At 38.5% G+C, this 27839-nt stretch overlaps 4 protein-coding genes across 6 annotated transcripts; 2 read left to right on the forward strand and 2 right to left on the reverse strand.

Annotated features, from left to right (window-relative positions):
• Positions 1-98: 98 nt before the first annotated feature.
• LOC114744370 (clathrin interactor EPSIN 1-like) lies at positions 99-19625 on the reverse strand. Of its 2 annotated transcripts, XM_028932542.1 has the most exons (5): positions 19615-19625; positions 1617-1644; positions 1369-1491; positions 1062-1223; positions 99-816 (listed from the first exon to the last, which is right to left on the reverse strand). In XM_028932542.1, exons 3-5 carry the CDS (start codon positions 1488-1490, stop codon positions 312-314), a joined length of 789 nt encoding a protein of 262 aa, XP_028788375.1. In that variant the 5' UTR covers position 1491; positions 1617-1644; positions 19615-19625; the 3' UTR covers positions 99-311. The 2 variants fall into 2 exon arrangements, with proteins under 2 accessions (XP_028788375.1, XP_028788374.1); XM_028932541.1 differs by lacking the exon at positions 19615-19625 and having other exon boundaries at positions 1617-2159.
• On the forward strand, positions 9075-11676 carry LOC114744368 (probable serine/threonine-protein kinase PBL9). Of its 2 annotated transcripts, none has more exons than XM_028932539.1 (7): positions 9075-9262; positions 9381-9451; positions 9850-10175; positions 10361-10496; positions 10578-10720; positions 10806-10929; positions 11009-11676. In XM_028932539.1, exons 1-7 carry the CDS (start codon positions 9225-9227, stop codon positions 11440-11442), a joined length of 1272 nt encoding a protein of 423 aa, XP_028788372.1. In that variant the 5' UTR covers positions 9075-9224; the 3' UTR covers positions 11443-11676. The 2 variants fall into 2 exon arrangements, with proteins under 2 accessions (XP_028788372.1, XP_028788373.1); XM_028932540.1 differs by having other exon boundaries at positions 9075-9261; positions 9354-9451.
• LOC114744367 (protein INVOLVED IN DE NOVO 2-like) lies at positions 14472-18946 on the forward strand. The gene is made up of 7 exons (XM_028932538.1): positions 14472-14551; positions 14866-15742; positions 15832-16013; positions 16135-16203; positions 16368-16664; positions 17143-17358; positions 18412-18946. Exons 2-7 carry the CDS (start codon positions 14881-14883, stop codon positions 18664-18666), a joined length of 1881 nt encoding a protein of 626 aa, XP_028788371.1. The 5' UTR covers positions 14472-14551; positions 14866-14880; the 3' UTR covers positions 18667-18946.
• Positions 19626-21590: 1965 nt separating the features above from the next.
• Positions 21591-23298, reverse strand: LOC114744372 (expansin-A6-like). Its single transcript, XM_028932545.1, has 3 exons — positions 23094-23298; positions 22432-22750; positions 21591-22330 (listed from the first exon to the last, which is right to left on the reverse strand). Exons 1-3 carry the CDS (start codon positions 23239-23241, stop codon positions 22021-22023), a joined length of 777 nt encoding a protein of 258 aa, XP_028788378.1. The 5' UTR covers positions 23242-23298; the 3' UTR covers positions 21591-22020.
• Positions 23299-27839: the final 4541 nt, after the last annotated feature.

Raw genomic sequence — 27839 nt, forward strand, 5'->3', positions numbered from 1 at the left:
GAGCAGAGCTTCACTAACGTTACTGGACATGCCTGTCAACAGACTTTCTGAAATGCCTTAAACACGTTCAGTAATTTTCTGTCCAGTGGCCAGTGAAGTGAAGGTCGAATCTCTGCTTCAATTAAAAAGTAGATAGATGGCTATATTAATTGCTTGGTAAATGATGGCTAAGTTCAAGTACGAACAAACTAATTAAGCGTACGGCGTGCGCACATAACACGAATGGCAACGCAGAACTTAGGTTGGTTTTCTACTAGGAACGGGCAAAATTATGAAGCGCCTTGTAGCTCCATACAAAAGTTTATGTTGTTTCAACAGCCCTGTACGATTCCACCTCTGGCAGAAAGTAGAGAAACAGAGGCATGCTTCTCTGTTGAATTGAAGGGGTGGTCATCTTCGCCTTTGAAGATGTCAAGCCTGGATATTTCGTTGCTATGGTCCAGAAGTGGATTTGATTCTCCTTTCAAGTTCCATAGGTGCAACTCGTCCCTGTTAGGAGCCACGTTTTCTTTTGTACTTGTTTCAGACTTCTGCAGCATCTGATTTTCGGCCACGTCGTTCTGGCCTCCGTTTGAGTTGGCATTGTGGTTTTCATGGCTGCTGACATCGGAGTGACTTCTGAAAAATGATGCTGATGACGAGGATTCTTGTCGTAGACTGGTTTGTTCAGATGATCGTTGGCAGAAACTTCCAAAACCTTGAATGCCTCTGGATAGCCTGCGGGCTCGATCTCTCTCTTCTTTAAGAACATGTCCTTCTTCTAGCAGTTTCAGTATCCTATCTGCTTTCTTTCTGACGTTTAGACCCCAGTTGAATCTGCACAATACTCCAAGTGAGCTCACAACTTGGTGCCGTGGTGTCAAGAACGATAAAATTCATGAGCGTGGAACTTGGAATTCAGATATTCTCATTCCGTTTAGCGGGAAAATATCATTTCTAGGAAAATTTCATAGAGAACTTTTGAAGTTTTGGTAGAAAATTTTTTTCCGTTGACTAGGCAGACGCGTTTTGTTCTTCTTGGCATATTAATGAAACAAACCGAAAGATTACAAGAAACGTACCCTGTTTCATCGACATACTGAAAGCCGATCATCTGATTGATGACATTTTTGTCGTCTTGGAATTCTTGTGCAACACTTTCGGGTCCATGAGTCAACAGGTGCTCAATCACGATCAGAGAGTTATAAGAGGCCCTCCAGTTCTTCTTTTCAAATCTAATCAGCCTGCTTCAAAATCATCCCACTCAATCATCCGTTATCACTTTTCAACGCAAATAATTCACATACAGATTATTACCAAAAAGGGGGGGGGGGGATTCACATATTGATAGAGAACAGGCCGAGGAAAAGGAAAGGAAGTGCGAGGAACCTTTTGTGCAGAATCTCCACAATCCTCCAATAATCATCAACTTCAAAAGCAGCCTGTGAAATTGATCTGAGTGTTGGGGAATCTGGAGCCCATGGATTCCCATTTGTAGCCTCTTCTGTCATCCTGCGAGTGTGAAAAGACGTCAAAAAGAAACAAAACCAGAGATATAGAGACTATAAGCAGAACTAGAACAAGTGATCAATGATAGAAAAATTAATTGGAAGAAGAAGATGAAGGAATAGCCATACAGTTGGGCAGGGGTAACATCAGTAAGAGCTAATCTAGCAGTCTTGATTTTCTCCTTGAGGAAGAAAGAAGCTTGTTTCTTGAATTCATGGAATATGGGCGTGCCCATTTTGCTATTGCCGTTAATCTCTCAACAGGGTGGACATATCTAAACTTGATCCGGCGACCAAGTTCTATGAATAAAATGAAGTGGGCCTTCATCCATTATAAAAGTGGAGAAGATAAAATAGAAATTGTGTATTGATGATGTATGGGATGAGAAGAAATCAAAGGAGAATTTAAAAGAAGAAAATTCTTTTATTTTCGAATGATGCTTTGTCCGAATGTGACTCTTGGATGTCTAAAGTCAACATACCAAACTGGAGAATGAGTGGGGACAATGGGGTTTGAATTGTGAAGCGATTTAATTGCCGCTTCCCAGAAGTAGTTTAACTTTGCAAGAGGGAGACCTAACAGGCCATTGATGAAAAGGTCGAAGCTTTGAGAATCGTTATTATAAGCAAAGCTCCGATGAAACCCAAGGTTGCTAACTGGGACAGAGCGTGGAACGCAGAGCCTGAGGCGCAAAGCGACGTGGGATCAACGTGAAGTAGATTACTAATGTCATATCTGTAGGGTCATAACTCATAACTCACGAATAATCAATTCAATCACACAGATTGGAAACTCCGCCTAGTTTAACTACGACTTCTTCAACGATAGCATGGTGCGACACTTGGAGTTTATTATGAAGTTCCTTTCCCTTCCCGCAGTTTAGAAAATTGCCTTTGAATTGACTTGCTTTGTTATCTTTTGATTTATTCTCTGAATATTGATTAATTTCGTAGGATGAACAAATAATCAACAGCCTACAGATTTTTCAATTAAAAAATATATACACATATTTCTCGATTCGTTTTACTATCTAGATTTACAGCTTCTATTACTCAAAACGGCTGGCAGCTAATCCACCCCTCTAAAAATACAGAGTGAAATCATGGGCCTAGCCCGCTATTTAGTTACCCAAACGAGATGCATGCCACTTCTATGACCCGTTGCGAATGAGTTGGGCAGCCCAGAGTTGATAAATCCGGAGCCCAACAAAATATCGGGCCTATGAAGGTTACTGGGCTCTCAATTTGTACTTTATTGCAGTTGAGACCCCTTTTTTTGTCAACGGATTGTGTTTAATGAAAAGGCTAGTCTCTCGTAACATAGTAAATTAATATTCGAATCTGCTCTGAAAGAAGTGTTCACACTTCATATTTAGTACCCAATAATGTCTCGAATATGATTGCCTACAATAGAAAAATACTTATGCTTTAGCCAAAAAAAGAAAAAAAAGACGCCTTCTTTTCTTAGCGGTTGTTCTGTTTCTCCATTGCTGTTCCTCAGTCGTCAGCCCATCCTTGCTGGCGGTGCTGCCTACTGCCCTCGTCCTCCCGCATCTCGTCTCCTCGTACCGCTGATAAGTAGTCGTAGGTAAGGTCTCATTCTCCCATACCCACTGATTTATTATTCCTTAAATGCTTTAGACTTCATGATTTGTGTTTATTTTTAAATTTAATTTTATAATTAATTAATTAGCTTCTATCACTATCATAGTGTTCCATTGTTGTTGGTAAAAGAAATAAATAAATAAACACTACCTCCCGTTCTAATTATAGGACATTATTTATAGTTTACAATGAAATCTTATAGTCAAGAGGTAATAGCTTTATGGGATATGGTTGAGATGCTGGAATGGAACTTTTTTTTCCCTTGAAGTTTAGGAAGGTTCAATGGCCGTCAGATTTTGACTGACATTCCAGTCATGGGGCTTCATAGTACTTAGTAATTCACGAGTATCACAAATGTTTTAGTTCTTGCTGTTCTCTTCCTACGAAGCCAGAGTGAAGTTCTCCTTAAAACCAGTTCAACAAGTCCATGTTGCACCTGGACGTTTTAGGAACAATATTTTGTTAGAGGCTTTCCTTTTCTTTCATTGATCTTAGTTGTTATTAACCAGCCTTTGCTGGCGGTTTTCTGAAAACTAAATTCTAACTCAAATGTGCTTAGTAATCACCTTTTCGGTCCACAGAAGGCGCCCTGTGTTGGTCCATAGACGTACTCTTTGGTTCATGCCTTGTTCTTTTTTCACAGCACCTCTGATCAACGGAAGATTAGATGGTTAAACTTAGTTTACCAGCATTTCTCTCTCGCAGTCCATGCTGGCCAAGTTTAAACCCCTGAATGCTTCTGTTTGTAGCACTTTTTTTGTTTGTTCATTTCTATGGGTAGTTTGATTAGATTTATCTCGACGGGAAATGTAATTGGTCAACTTTGTAAAGAATTAGTGCCAATAATTAAAGGTAGGGCGATGCTATAAATTTGCTTTGATTATTTTTATGTTGCTACTACGAAGTTACTCTTTCAATCTCTTGTTTGTTCTTGTCGAATCATTGCTTGCTTTGAGATTGGAGTCTGATTCTAATGACGTGATTGCAGTCTAGAATGTACAATTCGCTGGTGGAGAGATGCTTTAATGATTGTGTTGACATCTTCAAGCATAAATCCCTGCAAAGGCAAGAGGAAAGCTGTGTTCGAAGATGTGCAGAGAAATTTTTGAAACACTCGATGCGTGTTGGCATGAGGTTTGCGGAGCTCAATCAAGGAGCAGCCGCACAAGATTAAGAACTGTAATTAGGCCAAGTCGGGTTTGAGTTTGTTCACTTGTATGTTTCGGCTCTTTAAATATGATGAGATATTGAGGCTATTTGAATCTCAGGGTTGCAGTGTGTACTAAAAAATTCGTAATATATAAATTTTGGTATTGGTTTTTACTTGTTGGTGTGCAGGTTTCAGTTTTATCCCCCCCGGCTTCTTCGAAGTTTGAACTTCGAACTTAATTATCACATTGTTGCCTCGTTTTGTTGGCCTAACCACTTCGCGTCAAAGATAGGCCTCTGATTATGGGAAACCAAACTGTGATCTACTCTCATCATTAAATAAAATCACCATCAATGTTATCATATTTGAAATCATGATATTACCGGGTCATATAAGACCTCGTTTGATTTTCATTTTAGTTTTCAATATAAAATCCTAATCTACTTTGTTTATAATATTTATACATTTTTTTCAAGATAGTCCTTTTAATAATGGCAGTTCTAGCCAATACACTTGATTAACAGGGATATTTTAGGAAAGACAATACCTATTTATGACAAATAACTAACTTAACTTCTTTTTTTAATCTCTTCAAATTAATCAATTAGCTCTCATAATTAGGACTGGAGGTAGTATATTGTATCATCTTGACCAATACCAAGGCATCTTGTATTCAGCCACTCCAGACTCGTCCAAGGTTAGATGAAATTCGAATAATGTGATTAAAGATTCAAAACCTAATTTCAATCGAGCCTTGTTTTTGTCGGATGTGGACCTCTTCAATTGAATGATATCTATCTCGATTCAGGTTGAGGACTGAGGTGATCCAGAACCACCCAACAAAAACAAAGAGACAACAATAAGCCTGGTTAAGTAATCTTTCATGTCTAAATGGTTCATATCAATCCGAATTTATTTTTTCATTATTAACTATTAATTATTAATTAACAGAAACAGTTTCGCAGAAATACTATTATATAATCTTTTTTTACCAGCAATACTATTATATAATCTACTTTTTTGGCACAATATGAGAATCTTTTTTTATTTTCTTTTTTTCCTTTGCCTCAATTTACTTAAAATGAATTGCGCACATAATTAAATTAATTAATTACCATCCCATGGGGCACAAGAATCTCTGATTTTTTTGGTCTGATTTAGATCTTGCTTATACATACTCATCCGATTCTAAATATAAAATTTATTTTGTAGTATAAATTACATTAGAAAATATGTATCATATTTAGGACTAAAGGGATACTTTAACTCAGAAATTCAAAAAAAAAAAATCAGCACATAATGATGTGGAAGCCTACATTTTTTAGGGCCTGAAACCAACTTGACTGTGTTTCCGCACCTGCTACTTTCATTTTTTTTTTTAAGGATTTATCAATCACCATCATGTATAAGAAATATTAAATTTATAATAATTATGAGGTTTGCAATTTGTGAATCATAAATAATATATTTTATTTTAAATTTAGTACAGCACATAGGGTATTAAAAAGAAAAAAAGTGTAGCCGCGAAATTTTGGGGGAAAACGCGGGGAGTAAGAGGGCCACTTACCCATAGATCTGGAGTTAATAGGTTCATATAAATGCCAAAATAGGCTTTTATCACCATCATCATCATCATTTGTTTAATAAAGTGTTAGATCATAATTTAATGATTGGTATTTTGTTCAATTGAGACTCAATTAAGAAACCCTACCATAGATCCAAATCCATGAGCTAAGTACCTGATTGGTAACGTTTCACCAGGTGAAAAGTAGTTTATGAGCGTAATAAGTTCGTTTGTAGATTTATAATTTAAATTTGACTTATAAGTTAAAAGTTATTTTTTTTAAACACGATTGTAAAAGTACGTGAAACCTATTTATAATTTATGTAAAAGCAGCTTTTTAGACTTAAAAGAAATTCGTGTACTTATATTTATGTTATTCTTATGAATCTCTTTATATATTTCTTGTACTTCCTAATAAATTTTTACTTATTTATTTATAATATTTTTTAAGTGAAAAATAATTTTTTAACTTTTTTATAATATTTAATTTTTAATATTATTTTTTATTTTATATTTGCATAAATTATACAGAGTATATCATATAGTTAATTATGTACAATGAAAAAAAAACCAGACCGGACCGGTCGATTCAACCGGAAAACCGGTTTTACTCACCTTCTCACCATTCACCGGAGAAGACGTGAACACAGTTGAGAGAAGGGGTAGAAGTAGAAAAAATCATGGAAGAAAAGATGGAAGTCTCTTGTCTGCCGCTTCAAACCCATGCTCGTGAAAGAGTGGAAGGCAAGGAGGAAGATATGGATGTGCGTAGAGGAAAAAAAAATCACTGTTTATCGTTTCTCTTCGAGAAAGAGGGAGAGATGAAGAGAGCTGTTTGAGAAAGAGGAAGGAACGAATTTCAGAGTTTGAATGAGGAAGAGAACTATGCATAAGTAATGTCATTCAATCAGGAGAGAGGAAGAAAAAGATGACCTTGCGAAATCGACCATCCAATGAGGGAGGAAGAAAAAAGTGACCTGACATGTGCTATGGACCTTCACGTGAGAGAGAGAGAAGGAAGAGATAAAAATATAAAATAATAAAGAAAAAAAATTGTATTAGGCCATGTGAAGGGAAAAAAAAGAGAAAAAAGAAATAAAAATAAGAAAAAAATTATACACATAAATATTTTGTAATTAAATTATATTATTTTAATTATTACTGGTCTAACCCTGATCAGACCCATTAACCCTTAACCCACTATCTCAACCTGTTTAGTGTCCGATCCGGTTTTTTGTTCCTTGATTATGTAGTATTATTTGGTTTAAAAATTTTCATATTACTATGATTTCTAAGTTAAATATATTTTAGTCATTAAATAAACCTCCTCCTATTATAATAATTTAAAATTATTATATTTTATAAATTCATATTTTTAATAATTTTTTATTATTTAATAAGAGTCATATTTATTTTGATTATTTTACAAACTAAAATTACTTATTTAATAATAATCTATGCAACTTTTCTATTTTACACACTTTTATAAACTTTAAGTCTCTTACAATTTATGTTTTTGTTTTTAAACATGATGAAGGGTTCATAAAAAATATGAATTTAATATTATATTGCATATTGATAATACGTTGATAATATGAAAAAATTTTAAAAAAAATTTACCAGCGAGTACACAAATCGTGCGGCATGGGATTCCATTTTATCCACCAACAGATGAAACTTCAATCATTGGGCTATAGTGTTTGTACATAAAGTAAGATCCCTTGGGCACCGTCTAGCGAATCTGGGTTTTGTATTCGTTTAACCATTGAATTGCATTAATGCATGATTATCAAGTAATCATTACATGTAATTACCATATAAATATTTGTTTATTCCCGTGGTTATTACATGGATGTATTTGATTTTTTTAAAAAAAAGTTTATTTATATAATTTCAAGAAAATAGTAAGAAGTAAATTAGTGTTGGAAAAACAAGTTGTAGTTCCCATCCTTTTTATGTTCCCCTGCCTCGCCTCTAATATTCATGCAGCTCTGTAGTCCCCCCCCAAGACCGTTATTGAAATTATCATTTTGAAATTGAAACTGAATTTTCTTTGTGTTTTATCATCTTAGTTAATTTTGATTTCATCTCATAACACATATATGTACAAAAATATAACTCTCATTTGGACAAAACCCGACTGCCTTTGATGTCTTGTTACATGTACATATACTCCACGTCTCCATTGATTTGTTTGGTGCTCATCCAAATTCATCAAACTGAGATTATCCAGATCTGATTTGAAAGGTTCATGTTTAATATTTTTTGTTGTTTCTATTTATTTAAAATAATTATTTTGATAGGTATAAAATTTACAGTAAAGATAAAGTTTCAACTATTTTTTAAAATATTTTTTATTTAAAATAAGTTAATAAAAAATTTTAAATCTAGACAGTACATAAAGGGTCCAAATCTGCCTGATCACATGCACAGTATCGATGCACTTACTAATTTGTGTATATATCTAAATAATACATGTCATTATAATAATTCCAAAATAAGTTCCTCAAAATAACATTTAAACGTTTTAAATTATAAAAATAAATGCATGCCTTTCCAATGAAAGACATACTAAATAACACAAAGAAACTATGTAGTCATTCCTTTCTCAATCAATCCAGAAAAAAAACACACAATCATTTAACTGTCATGAAGCATCCAAAATCTGCTCGCTAAGATGAAGATCGAGATGATATCTACACGTTCCCGATAACACGTCATGTGGATTGAAGACCACATTCATTTTGGTGGTGAAATTACTTGACACACTCAAAAGCATCAACTCATCATTTCCTCCGTTCTTGCATAAAAAGGGCAACGACTAATAAACAAGTGCATGTGATTCTGAAGGAGGGGGCAATTGGGCATCTAGAAGAAGAAAGTATCGTTGGGATAAGAAGAAGAGGAGGAAAGAAAAATATCGGTAGTTGATTAGTTCTGCCCAAGTGGTCAACACTAGGGTCCCAGTGGCGGGAGCTAGAAAGTTCAGTCTCGTGCATATCGGCCGAGAAATTGCGGGTAACTCAAGCTAGCCGCCCAGATCCATGCAATCCAACGGCTCGCAGTGCTGAAAACTGTGCCGGCTACCCCTTCTTCCCCTCGCACGAGATCAGTCATAAAGGTTTGAGCTTCGTACACTGCACGAGAGAAGGTGGGGCCCTTCAAATCCAACCCAAGGGGGTCCCTTCGAAGACGACCACCACCCCCTCCCTCACCTTCATTGTGCGTCTCCTTCCAACGTCCGTGTCTTTAATGTTCAATCCATCCAAACTTTTCTTGTTGATTGTTCAACTTGCTTTAAATTTTGAATAGTCTCGCCATAGCCTATAATTCGCACCACGACAAGCATTCGTATAAACTCCTTACCTTCTCCTCCACACCTCGTTCTCTCCTCTTTCTTCTCTCCTTTATCCTTCCTATGTGTCTGGCCTATTCCTTCAAACTCACTCCAAAGAGGTGCATTACCTGAATTCTTAATTCCGGTTACTTTATTGTCGCCGTCTGATCTCTCTTTACTCCTCTATTCAGTTCATTTATCTTGATTTCCGGAACTTATGGGTAACTGTGTTCCCAGGTTCTCGTTTATTGCTGACATGGGAGGTTGTCTGGGCTCCCAAATTAAAGCTGAGAGCCAGTGTAACACAGGTATTTCGGGTTTTTCTTGCTCTTTGTTGCACCCCTAGTGTAGGGTGTCCATGCTATTGACTTCTTGACTCTTTCTCTTGTATTTGTATGTATGTTGATCGGTTCGTTTTGTGGTCGCCTTCTCAGATTTATATTTCTCTCTCCTCTCTCTTTCGCTTTGCCTGGCTGTAGTCTCTCTTTTGCCCTGTAATGCCTCTAATTTGTAAACCCATCCCTGTTTCTGCTCATTAGATGAAATTGAATTCCTTGAGTAGCTCTGACATATCAACTTTTCATCTTCAAGCAGTCACTTTACCTTCGTTTGATGCAAACTTATCTCGTCCATGGATATGGGGAAAATAAATGGAATTCTGTGAAATGGGTGTGTTTGATTGTGTTGATGTTGTTAATTTTTGTAGGGCCGAATTCAAAACACGTGAGCACTGATGGAAGTGATCTGAGCAGCACGGGCAGTGAGGTCTCAAAGGCCTCGACAACTCATACTCGCCGGAGTGTGGGTGAGATCTTGCAGTCGCCCGATTTGAAGAGCTTTACTTATGCAGAGCTGAAGGCGGCTACACGAAATTTCCGACCAGATAGTGTTTTAGGAGAAGGTGGTTTTGGATCAGTTTTCAAAGGGTGGATTGATGAGCAGTCCCTTACAGCTGCCAAGCCGGGAACTGGCATTATTATCGCTGTGAAAAGACTTAAGCAAGATAGTATGCAAGGTCACAATGAGTGGCTGGTAAGTGCAGTCTTTGCCTCTGTTTGGCGGTTTTGTCACATGCATTTGTGTGTGTTAGTGTTGCTTTCACTTTACAGGCAAGACAATTAATAATTCAAGACTTAAGTCGCCTTAATTAATTTTGTTCCTCTTGTAAGCTAAACTCTCAGGAGTTGGTTTGCCCTGTTTTTCCTTTTCTCTTTTAGGCTGAAGTGAATTTTCTTGGACAATTTTCTCATCCCCATCTTGTAAAGTTGATCGGGTATTGCCTTGAAGACGACCACCGCCTTCTGGTGTATGAATTTATGCCTCGAGGCAGCCTGGAGAATCATTTGTTCAGGAGTGAGTTATTCACGCCTTGCCACCTTTTCCATTGGTTTAACTAGAGAATCGTGTTTAACTTTCAAAATATTGTCGTGACAGGGGGCTCTTATTTCCAACCCCTCTCTTGGAGCCTCCGTTTGAAGGTGGCTCTTGGTGCTGCCAGAGGGCTTGCATTTCTTCACAGTGCTGAAACAAAAGTGATATATAGGGACTTCAAGACCTCAAACATCTTGCTTGATTCAGTATGTGGCATTTGGATCCCTCTCTCTCTTAAAGAAGAATATTAATAGCATATATGAAAACAAAACCTTTGTTAATTTGTCACAGAATTACAATCCAAAACTTTCTGATTTTGGGTTGGCCAAGGATGGACCCGGGGGGGACAAAAGTCATGTCTCTACCAGAGTATTAGGAACCTATGGATATGCAGCTCCCGAGTATATAGCCACCGGTATTGTTTGGTCATGCTAATAATCAAGTTATGTTAATTTTTGCTTGTACCACTTGGTAATGGCTTATTCCTATGGCAGGTCACCTGACTGCAAAGAGTGATGTATATAGTTTTGGGGTGGTACTGGTTGAAATGCTATCAGGTCGGCGAGCAATGGACAAGAGTCGACCATCAGGACAGCGCAACTTGGTGGAGTGGGCTAAGCCATACCTGGCGAACAAACGTAAGCTTTTTCTCGTGCTGGATACTCGTCTCGAGGGTCAGTACACAATAGACGAGGCCTACAAGACAGCGACGTTGGCATTGCGATGCATTTCAATCGAATCCAAGTTCAGGCCAAGCATGGAAGAGGTTGTTTCTACATTGGAGCAGCTTCAAGTTCCCATTGTAAATGGAGGCACACAAGAGCCGTCTGTGAAGAGATCCAGTGGCAGAAAAAGTGAAGGTGACGCTAAGAATGGGAGGACCACCACACCTTACCCCCGCCCATCCGCTTCCCCTCTCTATGCTTGAAACTACGTAAGGCTAAATGTCTCGCCGTGTCACGCATGACTTGGGTGAGAATGTCATATATGCCCGTAGTTATCCAGATTGTACATGTCTAATACTAGTATCCTATTTCAGTTAATACACTTAAAAAGTTCAAAAGCATATCTGGAGGATTTCCGGGGTAATATCATAGTTTCCGGCGGTATATGTATTCTCGGTTTTGTCAGGTGCTTGTGGCTCATAGAAATAGCTGTGGAAGTTTCGTATTTTGTTTTTGTGAAAAGACTTAGAGATGTGGCCTGTTTCTACCCTTTTGTTCCCTTGAGGACCGGGGTATAAGACGCGGTCAGATTTTTTTGTTTTTGTTTTTTGGAAACATGAAATGTTAATTCTGATATTCTTAAAACTACAAGAGACGAAATGGTCTTAAGTTAACTGCAGACATGAAATAAATAATTGAAGGAAGCAAAATTCCCAGAACGAGTAATGAAAGTGATAGGGAGCATTGGTGGGGACTGGATTGGAGAGGGAGGTAAGTTTAAAGGCAAGCGGTCCCGCCTGGGATTGGACAAGTAGCCGAATATCGCGAGTCAAGATTGGGGGTCCAATGTCCAATATTATCATTCCCATCCAACCGACGCCACTAGGCTTTTGCTGTCACTCTTGGCTCATTCATGACTTTGTTCTTAAATCAGTTCCACTGATAAGCTCTACATTTATGTTTGGCATCTGTCTGAGCTGTTCCTGCTACATAATCAACCATCCCGAAGAGGATGGCTAATAATAGAGACATCTACAGTGTGATCGGCTTGCCGTATAACCATTCTAGTACAATCTTTAAACACCAAATCCCCCGATATATATATCCCACGTACACGCAGATTATCTTAGACACCAAACACCGGACTCATAGTAGCGGGGGCGTTAGAGATGGTTGCTAGCATATCGGAACATTTGGCGATAGCTTTTCTGTGATTGTTTTGATAACAGTTGGTCTATCTGCTTCGGAATAAACCAGAACTTTCCCCACCCATGTGATGAAGAGATGAAGTGATAAACAAGGGCGCACGGTCCAATGGCTACATGAATTCATCCCTATCTTCATTACCTTATTCTGTTGTTGTGAATACTGGCTGTTTCTAAATGAGTTAAATGCTTTCAATTAATGTTCTTAAGCTTTCAGAATACTCTTCTATTCACGCTCGTCCTATGTAGGTGATCTTAAGCAAGCTTCAAGCAAGGTTACGTGACACTATCTCCGGTCATTAATATAAGACCTCGTTTGATTTTTATTTTGGTCCTAATTACAAGACTCCAATCCATTTTATCTCTTATATTTATGAATTTTTTTCTAATGTAGTCCCTCTAATAATAATAGTTCTAACCAATAAATTGATTAGCAAGGATATTTTAGGAAAGACAACACTTGTTTATTACAAATAATTAACTTAATTTGTTTTTTTAATTCCTTAAATTAGTCAACTAGCTCTTATAATTAGGACCAAAGGTAGTAGTTTCAAGTCTTAGTGCTTATATATCTGTGATGGAGCACTGTTCATTTTTTAAATTCTTATTATTATTTAATTCTGGCCACTCATCGATATTTCAACATAAGATCTACAAGTCTTGTGACTATTCATAAATTATTATTAACATTGCCAAATCCTCATGTCTTACGTATACAGAGAAACCTAATTAGATTTTAGCTTTTCACGAAGCAAGAAAAGTTTCATACTTGAGGAACATTATTTCAGTCAACAAGAATTTATTCTGAAAGTATTTGAGGTGTCATTTTTAAACTCTAAAGCAGGTTGAAGATATGCAAGTGTGTGTGTGTGTGTGTGTTTTTTTTTTTTTTGGTTGCTATCACACACTGGTATGATTTTAAAAACATGTAAGACAATAAATGGGTAATTTGGAAAGTTGTGAAAGCCTGTTAACATATTTTGTGCATCTTATCCATTATCATGACATTCTTTTTAACTCCAGGGTAAGTGTTATGTGCCATTGAACGTGGAAAATAATTTAATCTTAAAAAATAAGTCAACTTATAATTATAACTAGCTGTAACTGACCTTTTTTTAGGTCAGCGTCACTGAAGGACGGGTGATCATGGGTTGGGCTCAATCCCAGCCCTTTTAATATTGGGCTTAAGGTCAGGGCAATGGCCAATGATTTATTTTCTAATTCTTAAATTTATAAACGGATAAAATTTTAATTTTATAATATTTTCATGGACACAATGAACATTATTTATGACGTCATGAATTTATTGCATTTGTTTTGGTTGCAGATCCTTTCCCAAAATGCAGCTATCCCTCCTTCCCCCCCCCCCCCTTCCCGGCGTGATGCAATTGTCTCTCACCGGTGAAAAGCGACAGGGGCAAAGATGGAGAAACTAGAAAACTGCCTAAAGAAGCAAAAAGCGCGAAGGGCATACCTCCCGCGCAACCAACCAAAAATTAAAGGACATGCGTCTCAGGCTCTCTCACACACCACTACTTACTGCTCTCCTTAACCTGCCCCTCCCCCCTCCTTCTTTTCTTTTAACTTACAGATCAAAAAATTAAACAAACTGGAAAAATAAATAAATATTTTGGAGATGTCCATTACGGTCACAAAATTGAGTATTTTAAAAAGATAAATAAAAGGGCATTACTGGGCATGAGCCATGAGGTCTTGGCGGGACGACCGGAGGCCCGATCAGACGAACGTCACGTTACAACGTGTCCGCACAGGGCAGACGAGGGCGAGACGACTCCTTTGTAGTTTGTACCTTCGTCCGCAAGTTTGCACCAAAGCTCTCTCACTCTCTCTCTAACGCTATTTCGTTTTCGCTGTTGTCTGTTCGAGTCCTTCACACCACACTCTTCCCTCTTCTTCTCTGTTATCCCCTTCCACTCGTCGAGACGTTTCGGGTGATCCTTTTGATTCTGCAGAGTCCTGAGTTTTGGTTTTGATTTTACAATGCCATTTTTTTTCCAAAGAAAATTTTTCGATTACTATACTTGCATCTTTTGTCTTTCGTTACAGCATGAACACCTTCTCTGATCGACGTCATTTACTTTGAACAGCTCCGGAAGTCCGTTTACCATCAAGGAGACTTTCCAGGCTCACAGTTTCACACCGCTAGGTATATTATGTTCAGCTTTTCTGTTTCTTCACTGAGCTTGCCTTTCCCATTCTTGGGGCTTTTCTTAGCATAAAAGCTTTGCCTGGCATTCATGGGTTGAAGTGTGCACTGGTATTAGTGGGTCATTTCTTTGGTTTATCTCTTTAAGCCGAAAATGAAGGTATTGTTCTAGCTCGCGTTCGTAGTAGTTAATAAAATGGGGTTCTATTTGTCTAATATTTAAACTAGATAAAGATGTTGTTCTCGATTTCCTACCGCGTCCTTTCTTCCATTGCTTTAATATGGTGTGCCTGGGGCTTTTTTATGCATTTCAGTTGCAAACGTCCGGCATGTCAGACCACATGAGTAAGTCTGAGTTGAAGGATTATGAGTATAAATACTATAAAGGATTGAAGGCTGGTGATTTTCGACTCAAAGCCTCCGATTCAAAATATACATGCCCCTTCTGCCATTCGAGCGGTAAGAAAGGTTACCACCTGAAGGAGCTTTTGCAACATGCGTCGAGGGTTTGCCGCGAATCGAAGAGCTCGAGTTCAAAAGGAAAAGCTAGGCACTCGGCTCTTGAGAAGTACATTGAAAGACATCTTAAACCTGTTCCTAAAATTGATTGCCCAAAGCCTGACAGAGACCAACTATTTGTCTGGCCTTGGATGGGTATTGTGGCTAACATTAAAACTCAGTTGAAAGATGGACGGCATGTTGCTGAAAGTGGTACCAAATTGAGAGAACAATTTTCCAGAAAAGGATTCAATCCAGTGAGAGTTCATCCATTGTGGAATTATCGGGGTCACTCTGGTTTTGCTATTGTAGAGTTTAGCAAAGAATTTGATGGTTTCAATAACGCTATGGATTTTGAGAGGAGCTTTGAAGTGGATCAATGTGGTAAGACGGATTATATCAAGGCAAGAAACCGAGGGGATAGATTGTATGGATGGGTGGCTCGTGATGATGACTACAACACGAAGAGTATAATTGGTGATTACCTTCGTAGAAATGGGGATCTAAAATCTGTTACTGATAAACAATCAGAGGACAAGAGGAAGGAATCCAAGCTTGTCCAAGGTTTGACTCAAACTTTGGAGAAGAAGACTATGCAATTGAAGGAGGTCCAAAGCAAATACCATGAGACTAACGATTCCCTGAGTAAACTGATGGGTGAAAAGGAGGACTTGATTAAATTTTTCAATAATGGTATGTCGAAACTTTGAAGCTTATTTTTCGAGTTTTTATGATTTATTCTTAGACAGTTGTTTGCCTTATATTTTACTTTACCTTCTCAGAGATAACGAACATGCAGAAGAGGGCCCGTGATCATGCTGAGAAGATCCTTAGGGATCATGAGGAAGATAGACTGCGTTTGGAAGCTCAGAGGATAAAGTTGGAGAACCTTGAGAAGGATTTGCGACTCCGTCAAGCACAAAATGAAACCGAGAGACAAAAACTACTTCATCAGAAGAAAATGGTATACTTCTCTCATTTAAATTTGTGGATAAGCTGGTTTTGTATTGACTCTGAGATCCACTTGCTGCCTACATTAATAGTTCAAGGTACAATGAACTTCATTTGCCATCTCTCTTCTGCAGAATGAGAGGGCAACAATGGAGCAAAAGTTGGCTGATCAGAGAGTGATGCGTTTGGCTGACAAACAAAAGGCATGCATTCCATTTTCTTGTATCCATCCATTCGTTTGAATGTGATTGGATTCACTCTTTTGTTTGTTCTACTACAGAGAAGCGTTCAACTTTTTTTCTCTTTGAGTTTTGCTTATGGTTTCCCCCAATCCATCAAATTCATATTTAATGGTCTTGCATTGCAGAAAGAAAAGGAAGAACTGCATAAAAGAATTCTTGGTCTCCAAAGAAAACTTGATGACAAACAAGAGTTGGAATTAAACATCCAGCAAATGAGAGGAGCGCTGGATGTTCTGCAAGAAATGAATCACATGGGTGAGGATGAGGATATTAAGGTGAAGAAAGAAATGGATAAAATTAAGGAGGATCTGAAGGATAAAGAGGAGGAGTTGGAAGCAGTGGAAGAACTGCAACAAACCCTTATAGTCAAGGAGCGTAAGACCAATGACGAATTGCAGGATGCTCGCAAGGAGTTAATAAATGTATGTATAATTTTTCTTACACAAGGAAGTGTAAATGGCGTAGCTGGCGTTACTACATTCAAAGGCCTTCTACTTCCGCCAAACTGTTCGATACTCATCATGTATATTCTGTTTTAGCTAATTTTTTGCCTAACAAACAAAGGACTAAATTTGTGTGGAATATTTGGACAATCTCAGAACAGTACATTTTTGAGTTTGCAACTTGCAACTTGGTTTGATGAAAATCATTTCATCTGTAATGAAACATGGCATCTAGGGTAGGGTACTAACAAGGGTTATCCTTGTCTCTTTTGTGTTTATGTGTCGGTTTTACTGTGATGCGGATTTTGTTTTGTTATTTTTCTTCTCTTGAGTAGTTTTCCTTTTGGTTTGGAAAAGATGCCTTAAAATTCTCTTTCATTGACTGCTCTTTTTTGTTGTTGCGATGTTCTTTTCTGTTGAAATTTCGTTGAAGTAGTCTAGCTTCATTTGCTCACAGGGGTTAGAACATTTGGGCACTCGACCTGGTAGTAGTAATATTACTGTGAAAAAAATGGGAGAGCTGGATCATAGGCCATTTTTAACTGCAGCTAAGGGAAAAGGTCCAGATGATGAGGTGTTAGCACTACAGTTGTGTTCGCAGTGGGAGGTAGATCTAAGAGATCCGAGCTGGCAGCCCTTTAAAAGGATAGAGGATCAGCGCGGGAATCTGAAGGTACAATGATTCTAACTGTTAAAATAATGTATCTTGTGAGATGGAATTTCTTTTTATGTTTATCATGCCATGCTCACTGAAATTTTAAGTCCTGAGAACATTTTACCTAGAAATGGGAATTTAGGCCGTATTCTAATCCAGAATCCCTTCATTATATTATTTTTAATTTTTTTCTTGAAACAAAGGGGCACTAGGCCCAAAAAAGAAACAGGAAAACCAACACAGAAAAGGAAAATCCCCATTCTGTTTTAGCTAAGAAATGAACTCAGAAATACTATGGCTGCATTCTTCATTGAAGCGGTTGCTAGCTGGATCACTGACCTTGCTTATAGAGGCTTTTCATGTTTGATGACGAGAAATTGCTTGTTCCCAAAGCATCCAGAGGCCACTCTTCATCATAAACTCTGGGATACTTCGTTTTCCTCCAGTGCACTACACTAACCACTTCCTCCGTGTATAGACCCTCATTTAAACCATTACAGATTCAACCTCCTGCAGGCCTTCTTGATCAAGGCCATCTTCCCTTGGTTTCTTAGATTAATCTTTTATTCATATCATCATCTGAAAATTGACTTTGGAGCGTTCTGCCATCATAACAGTCTAGCGATACACAGGAGGTCCTCATCATAACGGATATGACCACCATAACTCTGATTCATGCTTTTAATCTTCTTTGTGCTCTTCTAAAGTTGGAAGATGTCAGACTTGTGAGCTCAGAGAACGAGAGACGCATTCCGGCAATTTTGCGCTTGTTTTGCTTTTACCTTTCATATCATTTGCAACATGGCTGAGGAATCTCTTCCAGATATTCCATTAAATAAATGCCTATCCTTGGATAATTATAATTGCTTTCAAGAGCATTCGGGGTGATATTGCAGACAAAAAAGTAAGCTTTGTATTTTATTGGTATAATATTTAATGTATAAAAACTTACAATGCAAGACGGTATGTATTTTTTAATATGTGCGGGTGCAAGCTACTGGTTGCTGACGCGTCGTTCTGAAGTTTATTTGTATGTAACATTATTTATTTCATATTGATTGTATTATGCAGGAAGTTATCGATGACGAAGATGATAAACTGAAAATTTTAAAGAATGAGCTTGGAGATGAGACATTAGAAGCGGTGACTAATGCTCTGATGGAGTTGAACGAGTACAATCCTAGTGGTAGGTACGCAATACGCGAGCTCTGGAATTCGAAGGAAGGGAGGAAGGCCTCGTTGAGGGAGGGCATTAAATATTTACTTACTCAATGGAAGAATAAGAAACAAAATCTTAAGCGGAAGAGGGCTCTACTCTTTATTTGAAACTTTGGAATTAGAATGGATTTGCAGATCTGTAATTCATATTCGACAGAACGAGAGTTGGTTCGTAATTTTATGAGGCCTATGCTTGGAGTGCGCAAAGAAAGACATGCTGAACAGTAATTATCTCATGCCAAACTTGGATATCAGTTTCAGTATCCACCAGATTTCATTGTCATGTATGGGTTTTAAACTAGCCTATCATTTTGTTTCATTTAATTGGGATGCTTCCAGCAAATGACTAGTTTGAGGTAAGGGCTTCACCATTTTCAGGACAACAAGGTCTTCAGAACTTAAAATGATTTCAGATCATTATGACCCAAATAATAAACCGAACCTTTGTGCATAATAAATATCTATCTTATCACAGGAGCTTGAGGAGTGCCAGTTTCGAACACGCCCCTTGATCAAGTTAAAATTTCGAAGGGCAAATCTATTATCCTTTTTCTTTTTTCTTTTTGTTTTTTGATAAATGGGAAAACCTGTTCTTTACATGATAAGCTAATAAGCTGATTCCGAACTTGAAATCTTTCAACTTGTCAGCCTTTTCTATATTTTAATTTATAAGTCATTTTTAACAAGTTTTATACAGATAAAAAAAAAATTTTAACTTCGTTAATTCTTATTTAAAATTTAAAATTTTTTAACTTTATCCTTATTTAATATACATTATGCTCTTCTGGTTTTATTTATAAGTTACTTCTAACATGTTTCATGTAGACAAAAAAAAAAACTTTAAACTTTATTAATTCTCATCTAAAATTTAATAACTTTTTAATTTTATCCTTATTTAATACATATTATACTTCATATAAGCAAAATCAACACAATAATAAATGAAAGGTAAAATTATACATCCATATAAAAAAATTTTCTTAGTACCTTATAAATAGGATAAAAAAATCGTCTCTCTGCCCTATGAATAAAACCAGAGGAGTACCTCATATAAACAAAATCAATACGATAATAAATAAGGATAAAATTGTATATTTATACAAAAAATTTCTCTCAATAAAAAAATGTCTTCTCTCTGTTTTATAAATAGGACAAGAGGAGTATATTTTCTTAGAGTCCTGAATATCTAGCTACCACCAACCAGCTCTCCCACACAGACATTTCGGTTGAATTAAAGCCTCTTGGAGGATGACAATGAAATCAGTACAAAAAGAAAACACCCTTGAGAGTGTTGCGTTTGTTTGGAGCGCTAAACTAACTCTATGCAAACTCAGTTTTTACATGTTTGTCTGGATGACTTGAGACTAACCTTCATAAAATGGAATATTAACGCAAAACATTCATCTTGCAAATGCCTTTCATGAAATTAAGTTTGGTAAACTGGTAGCACAAGAAGTCTAGGCTGTGTTTGGAGTTACTTTGAGAATTTGAGCTATACTGGACAAAAAATAATTAGATTATTAGACCCTTTACGGGTTACTTAAAAAGAAGAACCCTTCAGGTTTTAAATAGGGAAGAGATGTGCTAAATAATCCTAACCAGACCCTACAGATGAAGTTAGAATTTTGAGATTTTCATTCCCATTCGGCAAGGGCCAATTCACCATTCAAACAAGATAATTATTGGTTAACTTCACTCTGTTCACAACATGTGATTAAACCTCACGACAAAAAGGTCGTGTCGACAGTTTATCGTTACTATGAATGATTTCGTTACTATATGAATGATTATTCTACAGTCAAGCGATAAAGGGTACAATTCATTTGAATGGTTTTTTGCAGTGGCCATGTCTTGCAAAATGCATGGGTTTCATTTCATAAAATGACCTCTATTACTTGTTTCTCCCTCGGTCATTTCGAAGAAAACTGCGGAGTACTTCAGTGATAGTTGCTAGTAAAATCTCGAGTTCAAATATTACGGATGTCCAAAAGAGAAAAGAAAACCACGCTGAGCTTCTCAATTGGATCTAAATGAACTCAAATTGAGACTAGACCCGCTAATAGATGGATCGTCGAAGAAAACAAAATACATGGGGGAAAAAAAGAAGAATTAACAAGGTTACAACACAGAAAATGCTCATGAAATCAAAATCCCAGGAGGAGAAAGACTTGGACAGAGAAGGAGTGAAGTGGAAAGTGAGAATGGCCATGAAATGAAGAAAAGAGGGAAGTTATCCAAAAGCATGCTTCGCTTTCACTTTACTTTAAACTTTAGAGGGAGGTGTGGTAGGTATCCTAAGTTGGATGCCCCATATCCATGCTTTGAAGCAAAGGCTGGTGGTAGCATGCAACAGCATTCACATTTCACACCCCTAACTTGCTTCTTTGCTGGTTGGAATGCATTAGCAACATCAGCATTCTCCTTCCTCACAGTTTCATGTGCTTCTCTGATGTGACTTTTATTTGCACTCACGGGAGCACCATCATCTTATATGCTTTTGTCTCCTACATCTTCTGCTACAATCATATCCCTCTCCTCTGCTTTCTTCCATTTCCTCACTGTTTCCTGATTCCTTTGTCACTGGTTCTCGTTGGCCTCTCTCGATGATAATTGATAATAGCTGTTTACTTTCTACTTCCCAATAATGCGAATGATGGGAACACAACAAATCAATGCTCACAGCTTTCACAGTTTTTGAAAAGTCATGTCGACTTTTCAGTAATAATCCTGGGATTTTCTCCCCAACATGCACAACGTGTCCTGCTTTTACCCACTCTGTTATTAATGCGTCGAGGCCTTTTGGTCTCCAGGTTCCCTTTCAATCATGCAACCAATTCGATGGAGATGGGATGAATATTTTAACGATCTTTGCATTTAATCCTCACTGGGTTCAGTTTTAAATATTCCATCTGTTTTTATGGTGGAGTGGTTGGGATCTTGATGGCAAAGGACAAGCCTATCCGTCTAGCGACGCATATGCGAGGGAAATCATCAAATCAACATTATCAGAGGAAGGAACAAATGGGTGACAGTGAATCAAACAAACCTTATAATTGACCATTCCCATTGAACTGTAAGTTAACTAACCACAGTACACATGCTTACATTCCACATATATATAAAGCTACATATATAATCTTCTTAATTAGCTGCGGGCTACCACCTTGCTTGATTAGCCGCTTCAGCATTCCCTACATTTTCCCCCTTTCATGTATAGTTACTCTCACCGTACAAAGTAGAGCCCCACGCACCTACCCACCATAAAATAAAAGTCAACAAGTCGTGAATCACTTTCTCACTCCTTTTTCTTTTTTTTTCTTTTTTAAATTCCTCCACAGTCTTCCAAAACAGCCAGTCAAAAAAAAAACCATTCCCCATGAAACTTGGCAGTCAAACTGGAGAAATAGTAACACATAGAAATTTGGGCTTTTCTTTAAAATAATATTTTAATGGGTTTTTTCATCAGACCCGAAAATTCTTTCCGGTGAAAGTTTGACCAAATTGCCAGTGAGGAGGAGCGATGTTCCATGAGGTGGAGGTGCGCCGGTCACTGCCGGTCACTCTAAACGACAGCGCTTGACCCACCAACACCGCGTTTGACTGCCAATTCTGCCCCCAGTTTCTGCTCATCGGCATCCAAGCTGTCCTCGTCCCCTTCACGTACACCCTCACTATATCCCCTGCACCCGCAACGTTGCTGATCAACACCAAATTGAAGTATCTGAACCCATTGATCGTGAACCTTATCCCTCCTGGCTTCCTGCATGGCACCCTGCAAGCATACATCCACGCACGAGTTATTGACTGTCGGAAACACTTGTGTTAAATGTTGAAACTTTAGAGGTAAAAGTGAGAAGTGGAAAGTGGAGTTACCGGCGGTAGGCGACGGGGACAATGCCGGCGCGGTACTCGGCGATCTTGAGGAACATAGGCATGGCGAGATCGAAGTGGGGGCGGGGAGGGTTGCACCAGCCGCCATTGTCGTTTGGAAGGGCGTAGTTTGGTGGGCAGAAGTTAGTGGCCGTGATGAAGATGGAAGGGCTGCCCGAGTGGCACCACTCTCTGTCGTTTGCACACTTAATCTCAAAGCACGCACCGCAGCTGAAGCCGCTGTTGAACAGTGCGGTGCTCAATGCCGCCGTGTTCACTCCGTACCCTTGGCTGTACAGATTACCATACCCACAAGCTCCACCTGTTCAGCAAAAAATAACTCACGTTAGGTTGCTCACCGGCCACCTTACCGGAAACAGGAAACACAGTGCTGCTCTGCTATTGGCAGAGAAATTGCAGGGGGTAAAACAGTTTGTGAGGTACATTGTGATGATAGTAAGTAATATACTGTCAGTAGTCCCAAAACAACTAAGAAAGAGTTCCATCTAAGCTCACATCTCGCTATCTGACCAGAAAAAGTGAAGGAACGGAACAGAGCGTCCCTCTGTTTTGAAGAGAGTAGATGCAGGGGAATGGGGGTTATCTGGATGATAGCAACGTAATTAGAAGTCACATTATGTGGAATGGAGTTGGGGAGTACAAACCCATGGTGCCGGAAGCATCGGATCCTCCATAGAAAGTAGCATGAGCAGATTGCCAGGCACCTCCAGTGAAAACGCCGGGGATTCTGGCTTCGATTTGGCAGAGGAATGAGAGGAGGGAAGCAATGCAGAGCAGAATGGGGAGAGCCATGGTGATAGTGTATGAGTATCTAACGCTAGAGAAGAGGGCAAAGGGGAGAAGATGAGGAGGGGGAGGGGGCGCGGGCGGGGGTACTTATGGAGGCCTGAGGGAGAGTGGCAACATCTGAAATTTTCCGAAACTTGATTTATCATTATTCAATGCGGTCCTAGTTGTAATCTGTTAACACTTGGCTGGTCAAAAAAAAAAAAGAGGGACTGTTAACACTTGATTTGTGGGAGACCGGAGACTGCTTGTACTACTACTTTGTACGCTCTAATAACTGATGAGCCAGCCAGTCATGAAAATCCATTTTCTCTTCGTTTTTTGAGCGTTGGTGAAATACTTATTTAGTTAAGGGACAAATAAGTCAACCAAATCTAGGGTATGTAGCATTGTACGTGAAGGACAAAACGATCCCCTGGAGCTTTTGGGAATAGGGAAAAGGGAAGGGACAAAAGTGGGAAGATAGGCTTATGTATGGAAAGTGAGGAGGGAGGAGGCAAGAGGAGCAGGAGGAAGGTGAAATAAAAGTATAAAACAGAGGGCGGGGGGGTAAACTAAAAGGGAATGCGTAGGGGAAGGGAAGGGAGGGCGCGATCAGCGGGCTGGTGAGAGGAGGAGGGGTGGGTCCTCCGCAGATTTGATGGGGTGTGAAGAGGATACAATGATACGCATTTTTGAATATTGGGTGGAAATGGTGGGTCCCTCATGGTTCCCGTGATCATCGCTCCTTAGAGCCCGCTTTCAATGTGAGTGGCCCTTCTCTTCCCCTCTAATGCTTCGAACTCAAACCTCCTCTTCCCATGCCCACACCACGCTTTCCTCTTCCATGGGCAAGGACAAAAGCGTCCTTGCGCTTGAGCCCTCACCATCCCCTGCTTATAAATCAAGTTAGCCAGCCACATTGGATACCCCAAATGTCTAAAAGTGTGTGTGTGTGAGCGTGTATATATATATATATGTGATGAACGCTTTTAATTTTGGAGTCCTTTTGGGAACCATCTCGTTTAGTCAACACTCCATCAAAAGAAGGGAAGTTGTGAATTGTAGCCCAATTAAGAGGACCAAATTAGCAGTCCCGAATAAGCAAGTTTGAGTTGCAAATTAACTCTCCATGATGGCAGCTTATGTTACAGAAGCACATAGCTTTGACCCTTGTGAGTCCTGCCGCGTTGACGTGCATCGAGAAACAGGGGGGTGAAAAGCAGCGACGAGCATTGAAATCAAACACAAACCCACCTGTGTAATTGTAATAATTAGGTTGGTGTCCCTGTTTGTATTCGAAATCGGGACACAGTCGCCCGGGCTGTTGAGACCCAAAAACAAATGGAGGGAGAGGGACAACATAAACCCGATTTGTGTAGCTGTAATAATTAGGTTTAGTCATTTCGAAAATGATGATTACCCATTGAGAAGTTGCCATGTGAGGGGGGAAGGGATAGTCAATTCTGTGTGTCCTTGGTGCCATTGTCTGTGGGTAACGTCGCGACCATAATTGCATAACCATTTTACTTATATTTCATTCACCATATTTTCTTAAAATTTAAATATTAATCAAAATAAAATTCTGATGCGAGGGTTCGTGAAGTCACGTCCAACCCAAGAATCTGAATTGCGCGCGCTTCTCTCTCCAAAAGGGCAAATATGACCACCCCATGTGCATCCAACTCCCCTAAAAACATAAAGGGGTTTGCGTGGCCCAATCGTTACCCTCCACGTCTCCTTCTTTGTCTGATATGGGCAGGCGCACTACTCGCCAAACAGGGTCCTTCCTCCAACAAAAATAAGAATTTTTTTCCTTTAAATTTGAAAAACCCTAAAAACATTAAAATAATAGGTAGTCTGAAAAATTAAAAATAATACTCAGTTACACCCCAACCATTTCTCCTTCCCCGTCAAATCGTCAATCAACCAACGACTCCCAAACATTTGTTTACCTTCCACATGAACTTGTTTACAATTTTCTTCCATCAAAATGTAATCGCCTTTTCTCCTCACATTTTTATCAGTAGCAACTATTTTCAATAAGTCCATTTTTTTAAAATTGTGCGTAACTAACTTTAAACCAAAACAAAATGAAAAAATATTGGCACATGAATGAAAATATATTAAACAAATTAAAAAACAGTTCTACTTACTGACAATGAGTTGCCCCTGCCTACCCACCTGGTTCTCCGATATTTTTAACACTAAATCTATAGTATTTTAACAATTTCCCCTTTTATTTTTCATTGAATTGTTAATTTATATATTTAAATATATGAGCGTTGATTGTTGCAAGAATTCGTTGGAAGTGGTTGGCATACTGTGTAGGGTTTAATTGTGCTCCCCTCCCGGTCATCTCTTCATGTACACGAGTATTTACGTTGGCCAAAAAAAACAAAAAGAGTCTTTACTCTCCATGCATCCTCACGGCAAAATTTATACTCTTTCTGTTTTAAATAAGACCCTTATACTAATATATATATATAAGATATTACATTTAAAACAGGAAGAATAATAACTTTTTTTTTCTTGCTCTCTGCTTTTATGTTTTGGGGCGCCCTCGCTCACTCCCAGCAAATAAACGATGCCCGTATTAAACAAAGAATCTCGGAAAGTGTTCGACGTGGCCATTTCCTTGTGCCTTTTGGAATGTTCCCAGCTGGATGTTATGTTAATGAAGAATTTCGGACAGCCAGAGCTTTGTGCTTGGAACTGTCTTAACTAGTAACCGTGCACAAACCAACGCATACTCAAAAATGTAAGAGTCCGTACGTCAACTTTAATATAATATGTATGTGTATATATATTGACTACGTATGTCTTGACTACGCGCACACACACATACTCCATTTAATCTTAAATATGCAAATATTGGAATTGGAAACAACCGCATAGTCTAACAATAAAGCATTGACCTGTGCGATAAACTTGAACAAGATTAGTTAAACATAATTGAAGAAGATTTGACTAAAACGACGATATATTAGGTAGCGATTATATGTTACTTGTGTGAAGCGTGCCTTTTTTGCTGACCATTGAATATGTTTTGTTGGTTATTAAGTTTGGTGAGTGTGTTTGAATGCGTTCCACCAATCCTGGCTTGATTGAAGATAGACGCTTAATTCTACATATGGAATGTGTAACTCAGAGTTCAAGTCATGCCCTTTGGAACATGTCACATGCTTGCTGAGAAAGAGAGCCCCTCATCACTGACTGACTTTGCCTCAAACATTTAGTCCTTGCACCCCCCACCAAACCATTTCCTTCTTAAACATTCCTCCAATTAATTTCCTCCCTTTTCTCGCCATGTTTGACTATCAATTAAAGCCAATCAATGCCTCATGCTTCTGCCTGAAGAATAAGCTCACTTCGCCACACACAAATTTTACAGATTAAAGGGGGAAGAAAGAGAGAAGGAAGTGTTTTGGCGTATACAATAAATAGGTATAATATCATCAGGAGAGACCACATTATGGGGATTTTTCAGGCTTTGAGCTACAAAGAGGACCTTGCATTATACAAACCATAGACCTGCATTTGAAAATTGAATCATTCATTGTTACTTGCTATATTAACAGGAAAAGAAGGATTATTGTTTGAACAGTTTGTTTGGGCCAATCATAATGTCGAGTCACAAGAATTGTTGCTTCAGATACATCACACAGGCTTTTATATATGTATAACTGAAAGGCCTACTAGGGTCAGCTAATGATTAGAGGTAGGAGAGGTGTCTCTGTGCCTTTCACACTCGAACAAATATCCCAAAAGCCAATTTTTATCCTATCCTACAAGTAAATGTTAAATTTGCTTGCCACTTGAATTTACACTGCTAAATTCAAGCTTCAAAGGCTCCGGATTCATCAACCATGATGACAGCGTGGGCTGAAGTGGGCATGCATGTAAATGCAATGATTTGTGCTTTCATTGTGGTGCCGTTTTGGCTTTTCTCGGAATAACTGTGGATCCGAAATCAGTGCGATTCTGCATCCCTATTGCCTACAAACTTACAAAAAAATTCATCTTCATAGCGAAGCAAAGTTTCATCAAGAAGCATCGTGCATATCTCCAAAGCTACCCTGTCCTGATGCGATAGAATCCCGTCACAGTTTCGCTGCCCTTTTCTTCATTTGCCTTACTGGCCCCAGATTCTAAAGCAAAGTATTTTCCTTCTTTAAGTATGTCCTATACTCAAGCATGTGCGCGAGCCCGCGCCAACAGCTGCAACAACCGAAGTAACTGCCACAGTGGGGTCCCTGCATCTAGGCTTGCATGCAGCAAAATTAAGAGGGCAGGAAAGGACAGAGTTGTGGAATTAGATTCCTGAAACAGTAAGAGAACCACCATAATTCATGCCTATAAGTTAGGAGCATTCGACTCACTTCTTTGCATTGACTCACTTGGGATTATGCCGACAAGAGTGGTGAGCTACTAACCGATGTTATTTATGTTTCAGTGAGGAGGCGATAGGGAAACTTAATTACTGGTTCTTTATTCCCTCATTCCTCAATAAACTAGGCATCCTCCTATCATGCATTAAAAAAGCTCTTTTACCCTTCTTATACATCGAATTCCAAACCTACCATATTAACTTTGTTTAACCACTTTTCATTCAGATGGTATAA

Source organism: Neltuma alba, unplaced genomic scaffold, assembly GCF_004799145.2.
Source record: "Neltuma alba isolate B1F8T4 unplaced genomic scaffold, ASM479914v2 tig00004348_pilon, whole genome shotgun sequence".
In the NCBI taxonomy this organism is placed as follows: domain Eukaryota; kingdom Viridiplantae; phylum Streptophyta; class Magnoliopsida; order Fabales; family Fabaceae; genus Neltuma; species Neltuma alba.

Bases quoted from the DNA above. Each gene is read 5' to 3' on its own strand.
- LOC114744370 (XM_028932541.1), bottom strand. From the start codon at position 1,723: ATGGGCACGCCCATATTCCATGAATTCAAGAAACAAGCTTCTTTCTTC. The intron at 1,492-1,616 runs GTATGGCTATTC...TCACACTCGCAG, and splicing joins GATGTTACCCCTGCCCAACT to GATGACAGAAGAGGCTACAA. The intron at 1,224-1,368 runs GTTCCTCGCACT...ATTTTGAAGCAG, and splicing joins GTGGAGATTCTGCACAAAAG to GCTGATTAGATTTGAAAAGA.
- LOC114744368 (XM_028932539.1), top strand. From the start codon at position 9,225: ATGTGTCTGGCCTATTCCTTCAAACTCACTCCAAAGAG. The intron at 10,721-10,805 runs GTATGTGGCATT...AATTTGTCACAG, and splicing joins CAAACATCTTGCTTGATTCA to AATTACAATCCAAAACTTTC. The intron at 10,930-11,008 runs GTATTGTTTGGT...TTCCTATGGCAG, and splicing joins TCCCGAGTATATAGCCACCG to GTCACCTGACTGCAAAGAGT.
- LOC114744367 (XM_028932538.1), top strand. From the start codon at position 14,881: ATGTCAGACCACATGAGTAAGTCTGAGTTGAAGGATTATGAGTATAAA. The intron at 16,665-17,142 runs GTATGTATAATT...ATTTGCTCACAG, and splicing joins CTCGCAAGGAGTTAATAAAT to GGGTTAGAACATTTGGGCAC. The intron at 17,359-18,411 runs GTACAATGATTC...TGTATTATGCAG, and splicing joins ATCAGCGCGGGAATCTGAAG to GAAGTTATCGATGACGAAGA.
- LOC114744372 (XM_028932545.1), bottom strand. From the start codon at position 23,241: ATGGCTCTCCCCATTCTGCTCTGCATTGCTTCCCTCCTCTCATTCCTC. The intron at 22,751-23,093 runs GTTTGTACTCCC...TTTGCTGAACAG, and splicing joins CGATGCTTCCGGCACCATGG to GTGGAGCTTGTGGGTATGGT. The intron at 22,331-22,431 runs GTAACTCCACTT...GTATGCTTGCAG, and splicing joins GTCCCCGTCGCCTACCGCCG to GGTGCCATGCAGGAAGCCAG.